The 9,855-nt window shown below is 40.3% G+C and overlaps 1 protein-coding gene across 2 annotated transcripts; it reads right to left on the bottom strand.

Moving 5' to 3' along the window:
- Positions 1-1,139: 1,139 nt before the first annotated feature.
- Positions 1,140-9,003, bottom strand: LOC127341745 (uncharacterized). 2 transcript variants are annotated; one of them, XR_011755027.1, is made up of 12 exons: positions 7,593-9,003; positions 7,128-7,357; positions 6,791-6,946; positions 6,179-6,258; positions 5,507-5,782; positions 5,265-5,394; positions 3,941-4,902; positions 3,769-3,850; positions 2,904-3,023; positions 1,692-1,750; positions 1,527-1,590; positions 1,140-1,451 (listed from the first exon to the last, which is right to left on the bottom strand). XR_011755027.1 is itself a non-coding variant. In XM_071828008.1 (11 exons), the coding sequence occupies exons 2-6, from the start codon at positions 7,152-7,154 to the stop codon at positions 4,679-4,681; spliced, it is 579 nt and encodes a 192-aa protein (XP_071684109.1). In that variant the 5' UTR covers positions 7,155-7,357; positions 7,593-8,988; the 3' UTR covers positions 1,142-1,451; positions 1,527-1,590; positions 1,692-1,750; positions 2,904-3,023; positions 3,769-3,850; positions 3,941-4,678. The 2 variants fall into 2 exon arrangements, 1 of the variants encoding a protein (XP_071684109.1); XM_071828008.1 differs by lacking the exons at positions 6,179-6,258; positions 6,791-6,946 and having other exon boundaries at positions 1,142-1,451; positions 3,941-4,696; positions 4,769-4,902; positions 5,507-5,776; positions 7,593-8,988.
- Positions 9,004-9,855: the final 852 nt, after the last annotated feature.

Below are 9,855 nucleotides of genomic sequence, written 5' to 3'. Positions count from 1 at the left end.
GTCGCTCCGGCGACCATTGGGGGGCGGCGCCACCATCATTCTGTTCGTCTTGAAGCCCTTGTTCGATTGAGCCTAAGCACAGCCCCACGCGAACCCAGACTCGCCGGCGGCGACCACCACTGGCCACCGGTGATGCACATGGTTGCCACATCGGCACCATGTGGCAGCCACCGTGGCAATGGCCCACTGGCCAGTGGCTGTGGGTAGACTCTGTCTCGGGTAGCTTTAGCATTTAGCATTTAGTTAAAACTAGATGACCCGTTGCGCTATCGCGCAAGTGCAAATGAAAGCGTATTAATATACCAATGGACAGTAATTTAATAAATAATTTATTTCGGTGCTTAAATCTATATTTTTGGTGATGGTTCATGTCTTGAGTTGTTATATAAGCATCAAATATGGCGTTTATTTCTTATCCCTCTAAATTTTACAGAATTATACAGGATGTTTCATACCAAAATAGGTGTAAGATGATCTTTCATGTATTGGTCATTCAAAGTTAATGCGGAGAGCAACCACGGTTCTATTAGATTCGCCTTCCATTTTTGCCATGAGATTTTTTTTTCCCATTTTATGCTATTGCCCATTGATATTAAATATTTCACAATTTCTAAAATAAAAAATAAATTCCGGTAGTCACAAAACCGTACATCTTCCTCAAAATCACGCAGGGAAATATTCATTTGCAAGAGCACAAAACTCAGCATTGATTCAGGATGGAAAACCGTGCATCTCCCTCAAATCACGCCTAGGATAAACAACCATGCCAAGATGTACCTGCCATTTTGATTCAAGATGTACATGCCAAGCTAAGTACGTCCCATTGTCAAAACCAAAATCTCAGCCAAAAATGGACCCGTAGTCATTAATTACAAGTAACTTCCACACAGGGGAAAACCGTGACAAACTTAATTATTCTGCAAACAACATTTTTTACTACTGTGGTAAACAATAGAAGATAATGCCTGAAACATCAGGAGATAGTTAAGTTTGTGCTAAATAAGAGAGAACTACAGTTTAGAGAATACCACATGCACAAACATGAAATCCCTTTTTCTTTATAGAGCATGGCAAGGGCATATACCATCTTGTTTATAGAAGGTCTGCCAGCAAAAATACTATCTGAAGATCAACAAGCAAAATCAAAAGAGACAGTACATATGATAAGCTACCAAGCAAGATCATCTATCTTCTCTAACTGAACACCATTCCATCTAGCCTGGACATTGTAGTAGATGATTCGATAGTGCACAAAAATGTGAAACTCGTACATTAGCAGCCTTGGGATAAAAATAGAGGATATGACCATATAATTCTGAAACTCATACCAGTTTACATCTTTGAAATTTAACAACCTTACAAGTTCTGATTCCTGAACACTACAACTCGACTGACTACAAAATCCGGTCGAATCTGATCGATCTCGAGCGGAATCTCAAGTGCACGCCGCCCTGCGATGGTGACAGTATCAGCCTGCCTGAGTCACGTCTTCTCATCTATGGAACTAAAAAATGGAAACATCTAACCTTAGATGCATGCTACATATCAGCCATTTGATTTTGTGCTCAGGTTCCTTATATGCTAAATACACTGTAATAAATACCGTCAGGTAACTTTTGCTGAAGAAATATCACTTCATGCACAACTTAGGTATGAACTGTAATATATATAACACTGACAGATATACATACTTTTGAGGCACTGTCATACCAGTATTTTTCCCCGAGAACACCTAATGTAGCATGAGGACCTGAAACATAAGTTAGTGAGCACAACAAGCAGGTCTTATTACACACAAAATATGAAAGTTAATAATTCTGTCAGGACATTCAATCAAGGCCGTACCGTAGTACAATAATGTGCATTTGACGGCGTGCCATTTATAAATTATGCTGCATCTTAAAATTCCGAAGGGTTCATTCATGATCAAACACAAATTGTTCATTGAACCTAACATAGATGACCCGGTGCACCCCGGCGGCCGGCGCACAGGCAAATGCAACATATTACTATAACCATATGTTTTACGATGTTTATGTTTGTTTAGTTGTCCAAGAATTCAGTAGGTCTTTGAGAGCCCTTAAGCCCATATAGGCAATATTTTTTAAAGAACATAAAAACATAAGTTTTAGTCGACTGATGTCTGTTTAGTTTTCCAAGAATTCAGTATGTCTTTGACAGCCCTTAAGCTTGTATAAGCAATCCTTTTAAAAGAAAATAAAAAAAAACTTTCAAAGACAGATAACACATGTACAACACAGGAGCAACATTTGTTGCATCCAACAATTTGTTCATAGCATAGAGAAATAAATGTGTATAAATATCATATTTTTTTGGGTACAATCAACACATACAATAAGTACACTTGAAGTAGTGACATTTCCTTCAATAAGAATATAGCAGGATCCTCACTAAGAATCAAAGAACAAATGCGCGTAGGCCACACCAAGTGGTCCTGATCATACTTGCATACCAAAATTGGAATTACACAAACAGAGAAATCATCTGACTTATTTGTTCACACAAGATATTAGACCTGCAATCAGGCCACTAAGACTGTAACTTCCAATATATTTATACTGACCAAAAATAGGATTACAAGTAAAAAAAAGCAAGGGGGAAATATCCATCAACAATTTGAGCAACCTTTTCAGTCATAACCAATTGACCATTCCAAAAAGACGAGCATATATGTGAATGCCAGGTCATACATTAATGTATAATATATCCATCAGGGCTTCAACAACATGGTTGCAAATATATTTCTCAGAATTACAGTACTAAGATGTAATGGTGTTACAGTATGACTTGCGTCATTGCCTTTCTTAAGTATAATTAGGAGTAAATCACATGTGTAAGCACCCCAAAAATCACATTTATTTATGTATTTCGTAGGAACTCACCTTCTTTTGAGATTCCTAGGATCAAGTTTTCATCTTTGGGATCCCCATAGCTCATCATGAGTTCATGACACCGGAACACCTAAATGCCCTTTATGATGCAAGAATGGTGTTTGCGCTCAGCTGGCATGAATGATAAACCTCAAATGGTAAGATTCTTTACCAGATTGATAAACCATGAGTAAAACATGAAATAAGAAACCACAAGGAGAACCCTAAGTACTACTCCCTCCGTTCCAAAATGTAAGACGTTTTGGGATGGTCCCGACCAGGTGAAAATGCTACGAAAAGACATCGCTACCCGTAATTGCCTCATTCTGAATCCCGACGCTGTCTTCCTGGATCTCAATCCCGATCCCAGCGTCGTCATCCTGATCCCAGAGAGGACGACGAGGACGAACAAAATGAGTAGAGAGTATATCGGTACTCTTACAATTCTACCACATATACTCTCTACTCATTCTGTAAAACAAAAAATGATAGAGGCAAATTGACCATAGTCCATATCTGATTCAGTCCATAGTACCTGAAGCTAGTAAGAGTACCGATTCTAAATGAATATTGATACAATAGTTGTATTCCTTTAGGATAGCACCCAACAAATAGCATTAAACGAATTTTAAAGCTATGAGAACGTGAGCTAAAGATATATGGATCATTTTAATAAATAAATTTTCCCTAAAAGGCTGCTCTTCAAATAGAAGAACTTTTTTTAGGTCCGGTATCTTACAGAACCATCAATGTATAGGAAGTATGGGTGGCTTTTCAAGTATTTCAAAATGCAACTGGTCTGAATACAGTTTGCGTTGGCACTTTGTTGAGATAAATAAACTAAAAAAATTGAAGAAGAAAAGACAGAGAAAATAACCTGAAGGACCAAGTGTGCACAGCTAAGAAACCTTGCAAATTCTAGTGCAGACACATAATGAGCTGTGAAACGGTTCACCAATCTGCTCATATGCAAAAAAAAATTTAGATATATATGACCATTCAACTCTGCAAAGAAGGGATTAGGGATGTTTTACTGATATAGTCGTTACCTTTGTTCTGCATCAAGCACAACTGGAACAGCAGGGAAGAGAGAGAGAGGCACAAAAAGGGTTACTCCAGCTTATGTTCTGCAAACACTCCATGTGATTTCATGAGACCATTTCCTATTATATATGAAGAGACGGAAAATATTGCAAGATATACGTGTGAGAGCAGCAGAGGTTACAAGGTTCAACCAGGTTACCTACATATGATAGTTCTCCGATGTTCAATCAATTGGAAGTTTAACAAAAAACCTTAGCAACATTAGGATCACACATGCTGTTGATTCTTGTCAAAATTCTTCTGTTGAATCTCTCAAATATTTTGATATCTATGAAGTAGACAGGAGAACGTATACCACAGATAGGACCGATTTGATAACTTGCAAACATATCCTCAAGCAATTATATGATATCACCAACTCAGTTATGACGTATCATAGTCAAACCCATTATCCAATTCTTTAGAAATAGCAGAAATGCCTTGTCAAGGTAACCTAGCAGTTTGAACCTGGTGGCAGTGCCATATAGTACCGTGCTCCATTTTATTCCACAATAACAGGAGCCTTGCTTCAATCTTACACTAATAAAAACTTGGTTCCTCTCCATTTGTGAGTATAACACAACATTTATGCTGATAATGAGAAGCATCGGGCACATCTCAAAATTGACGTAGCATCGAACCACAGCCAAGGAAGAAGTAACAATAATCAACATAACTTGTAAATTTGCAGGTCAATGAATGTATCAACCAATACCAAATAGCTGACAGAAGTATTTGTTCAGTTCTTTTAACAAACCAATTTAGGAGAAAATAACAATTTGCTGTGGACGTACCATGGAGGTGACAGTATACATAGTTGAAGAATCGGCACTTTTGCAAAAGAATCCAGTGTCAACAGGAGACGTGATGCCAGCCAGGACTTCAGAGAGTGTGTCCTGGCTTTCACTGCCACCAAGCCAGTTCAAAACTGCAAAATAATAGCAAAATAAAGCATCATGATTAATATTTTTGGTGCAAACTACTGCAAGCTATGTCGATTTGTAAATCCAAAGAATGACCTCTTGAACCAAAGACAATGGGAAATTTCCAGTAACCTTAATATGAAGACAAATATGTCTTTCCACAATTCAATTTTTTGAAAACTAATTCGAGGTTAAGAAGTCATGTCACACTCATTATTGTACAAATGTAGTAATATTTGACTGGGGTTCCAAGATATGGTGTATTGCAGAAACGGGTAAGAGTTATACATCTGGAATGTCATTTTCTGTTTTGCCACAAAAATGGCTACATAAATTGCAACTTATTAATTGAGACAAGCCACTTTACCTATTGTAAAGAAATGTGGTGTGTTTGAAAGCAACAGATCAATATTCAGCATAATTCCACAATCCTTGCATTTGTTGTCCTCACAGAACCGTTCATCCAATAGAACTGGAAGCTCTGCAAAGGACTTGATCTGCACAACGACAATGATAACCTCTAGTCAACATCTCCTACTTGCTAGAATACTGTTGGGTATCCACGTATACAACCTTGGCTAGACATAAAATGTAGTGCATACGGCATACCTTTGTTGTTTGAGGTGAACCAGCATCAAGTTTATGGAAAAGTGCGGTATATGGGTATTCGCCAGAACACTTCCCACACTTGCAGCTCATTCGCACATTGAATTTGATCCCAAAAAGTTTATGTGTTGGGCATATGCAATCTCCACACGTGAATGGTTTCACCACGTGTTTCTCCGTCTCCTTGTTTAAACTAAAACGTGAACAAGTTTCTGACATATGCAATCCAATGAGAATTGTGGCCGCAATCTCAGAAGCAAAATTTGACCCAACCTGCAACTGGAAATTGATTCACAAGGTTACCTTGTGAAGACAAAAATGTGCATCATATAATCAAATAGAACTAAAGCAGAATACAGATGCTTTTAGTTCAATACTTTACAGATAACACAACAAACAAAAACAAAGACTGGTAGAGCTTAGACAACAAAGAATATACCACAACGTACCAGCATTTTCCCATTCTAGTGTAAGAAGTACTACATCTGTCATATATGTATTGTTAAAAATAGTCACAAAGCTCCAAAATCACCACATATTAAGAAATGTCGCATACAAATAAAATAATCTGAAGGTAACATCAGAACCAAATTGGATCCCAGACTCTGCTTTCATGTGGTAAACTAACATTTAATTAAAAAAATCGACAGAATGATCATGCAAATATGTGCCGACCTGAGAAGACTGCAAAGCTTATCAGAAGTGCTTGATCTTGCATACCCAAATGTATGGACTTCTCCAGATTGTAGAAATCCCTATCAAGATCATAGATATTCAGAATTATTTATCCGATGATGAGTGCCAGAAGACTCAAAGCAACACACAAACATTAAACCGACAACCTTGTTTACAAAATTTAGAGCATAACATGTCCACGTCTAAAACAAAAATCGCATTTATCTAGCAAGCATATCCTGTACAAAATCCAGACTCCAGGCTAGACTGCATATCAATTGCTACAACCTGAATATGAAGAGAGAGGGAAATGAATGGGACAAATATATGGTATCATGATCTTCAGGTTCAGATGCAATTTATTGCTGAATCCAAAAGGCTAGATTATAAAATAGATTAAGAGTTTCTGTATGCATCACCCAAGCAAAGGTACCAGCAGCTAGGCAGAACAAGGAACTCTAGAGACCAAGACAAACTTTTAATATGTCCAATCTCACTGATTTACTCCCTCTGTTTCAAAACATAGGTGAGCTACAGATTCAAGTTCAAGCCTTTTGAAATCTTGACCATTAAATATCTAGGGAAAATTATGTTGGCATGGTTCTTCTGTACCTTGATTCTACTCTATGGGATCTCGACCATCGAGCAAGATTAGAACAGCCATTCGCGCAAACATGTCAGTATTGGGATTTCCTTGAGAAAAATTCTTTGAGGTCCCCCACATTATAATTTCCATGAATCATTGAAGAATATCCTCATGCCTATAACCTGCGTAACCCAATACAAAAAATGTGTGTAAGCTCATATCTCCAGACACACATATCTTCAACCTAAGCAAAGCAAACTCACACATGTACAGATGATATCTCTGTAAGAATGTGCCAAGATTTAGATGGGTGTAATTCACCAACGCGAGTGAGTGATGAAACATGGAAATATGGACGCTTACCAGCAACTTATATTGTGTCTTCCGCATATTTCAGACAGATATTGTAACCATTTCCTCTAGGTCAGCCACACCCTTCTCCACATTTGAGAATCAAAACAGCAGTCTAATTGGGGAAATAATAAATTGTGAAGTTGTCTGAGACAACTCCACAAGTCGCATGCCGCCACCAAACCGGAAGTCCTCAAAGCTCCATCCAACCTCACATCTCATCACAAGACCACCTGTCGTACCTAAAAAACACAAGGTGCTCATCATTTGCAGCTCTCAAATAAATCAAAAGAGTGACATGGCAATTTCTCCAATAACCTTGAATCCTGCAACATGAGTGCCAGCACGAACCTGCATTCGGAAATAAAATCTCAGAAAACTTTGTTGTGATCCAATTTCTTATTGAAAATGAAACGAGAAAGGAAGCAGAGCACGTCGCAGACGCTTGGAGAGAGGTGGGGGCTGGGAGAAGCTCACCTTGCCCTCTGAAGCCGCGCTTGTGGTCTTGAACACCAGTCCCGCCGCCTGCCAGGCTGTTGCACCGCACTCTTCGCTCACCCTCCATTCTTTCTTTCTAGCCTGGACAATATCTCTGTAATCTACTACAAGCGAAAGTAGGGCAGCAACAGTATGCTCAATTTATCAACATGAGTTGCATTCAGAAAAAATACATATGCTTACTATGCAAAAGAGTGGTTGATTATCAGCAAATCTGTTTTCATATCAGATCCTAATCAGATACGTTGGGTGGTGAAAAAACTTCGATAATAAAGATCACATTGACGTGACAATCATAATTGAAGTAAAACCAGACCTAGCGATCCAACCCACCGAATAAATCTGGAACCATATAAGCTAAAAACTGGAAGAGACTATCAGTACAAAATCCGGAGATGGCTATGATTTTCTCTGGGCTGGGAAGATCCACCTTTCCCATTTCCTTGTGTAATGCCTAAGAAATAAAAGCTGACTCAGAGCACATGTCCGTGAAAATCAGGAAATTAGAACAGGGGAAAGAGATGAGATGGAAGAACTCACCTAGGGAGGTAGGTCAGACGAGCAACGGGACGGCTATTGTGCTCCGGCGAGCGGCGCCATGGCCGCTGCTCAGCGCCAGGCGCACCGGTGCCAAGGAGGAGGAGGCCCCGCGACCCTGAGGGCTCCCCGTGCCGGCCCCCCTCGTGCTTCTCGCCAGGCTGCGGCCCAAAGCCAGCAGATGATGGCGCTCGAGCCCCGCCGGCTGTGGACGAGCTTCTCAAGGCAGCGCGCCGCCACCACTGTCCGCGCCATCGCCCTCCTCCGTGCGCGCTCCTGCCACCGCGGTCGTCCCCGTCCGGTTCCATCCTGGGGAGAGGCGGCGCGCCACCGTTGGGGAGGAGGAGAGAGGTTGTCGTTGGGTTATAAATTTCTCACCTCGAATCCGACGAGCGAGCGGGTCCGGCTGTACACGGTGGACACGGTGGTCGCCGCGGTGAGCACGGAGCTGGTGGAGCCGCACTCGCTGTCCTTGAGCGATGCGGTCGACGAGTCCAGCTTTTCCTGCTGATGCGACGACGAGCGCTGCATCCTGGCGCCCCTCGGCACGCTCCGGTGCTCCGCGCCCTTCCTCCTGCTCGGCTGCCGCTCCAGCGCGTCCGCGGCGGCGCGCTGCCTGGGCGCGCTCTGCGACCGCGCCTTGGCCCTCGACGACCCGGGAGGAGAAACGGGCGCGGATTGGGGAGCGAGGAGAGAGGCGGCGCGGATTGGGGGAGGAAAAGACGAGGCATGGATTGCGGAGGAGAGGAGGCAGCGTATTGGGTAGTGGTTCACCGATCTAGGGTTTCACCGCTGCCCGGCTGCGTAGGAAAAGAAAGGCGACTCAAACGAGCAACCCTCGCTGCCTCTTGCTGGCGGCCCCACACTCGTTTGGACCCAGACGTCATGGACCAAGAACCGGAAGGAATAGGGAAAAAAAGAACGATCACATCTGACGGCTGAGGTAGAAAGTGGGAGCTGAAAATTACTGCTCAGGGTGGATCGAACGGCCAACGAAGACTGCCCCCTGGAGACCATCTCCCTGGCCGGGTACTCTTGGAACATTTATAGAAGAAATCCAGGAAATTACTGCAACTTCAAATAATTATAGAAAAATCATATTAACTCAGAAAAATAAAAATAAGACATCAAAATTCTTATAAAAGTAAATTCTATTTAATAAAAATATAATATGAAATTTTTAGTTTTAATAAAAATTTAATTGTTTAATACTTGTTATTTAAAACCTTTAATTTTAATTCTAAATTTAGTTAAAATTCAATAATTAGGAAAAAGGGTATAAAATAAATAAAAAACCTGTAAAGTAAATATAGAAAACATTAAAACTAATTTTATTTATTTGGAACTTATTAAATCTTTATTAATAGGAATTAAACCCTGATTAATAATTATCTATTATTAATTGTTCAAAAATAATAAGATGTCAAATGTAATATTAATTTCATTTCAAAGTTATAAATAACTTCAGCATTAACATGAAGTTATTAATCATAGAACTATATGGTGATTAAGAAACCCTAGTTCCATATGGTAGAAAACTAGGAACTCACCATTTCATGTGGGACCCTAAAACCCTAATACCATTAGGCAACCTAGCTCCATTTATTCATATGAACCCTAATTTGTTTCTAACCTAAAACCTAGGTCAGGATAAGTGATCATGATATTTTCCTTTTGATCCATAGAACCATAATTAGCAAATAAA

This window comes from Lolium perenne, chromosome 3 (assembly GCF_019359855.2).
Source record: "Lolium perenne isolate Kyuss_39 chromosome 3, Kyuss_2.0, whole genome shotgun sequence".
Taxonomy (NCBI): Eukaryota; Viridiplantae; Streptophyta; class Magnoliopsida; order Poales; family Poaceae; genus Lolium; species Lolium perenne.
The sequence above is the reverse complement of the archived record's forward strand: the minus strand, read 5'-3'. Positions and strand labels throughout refer to the sequence as shown.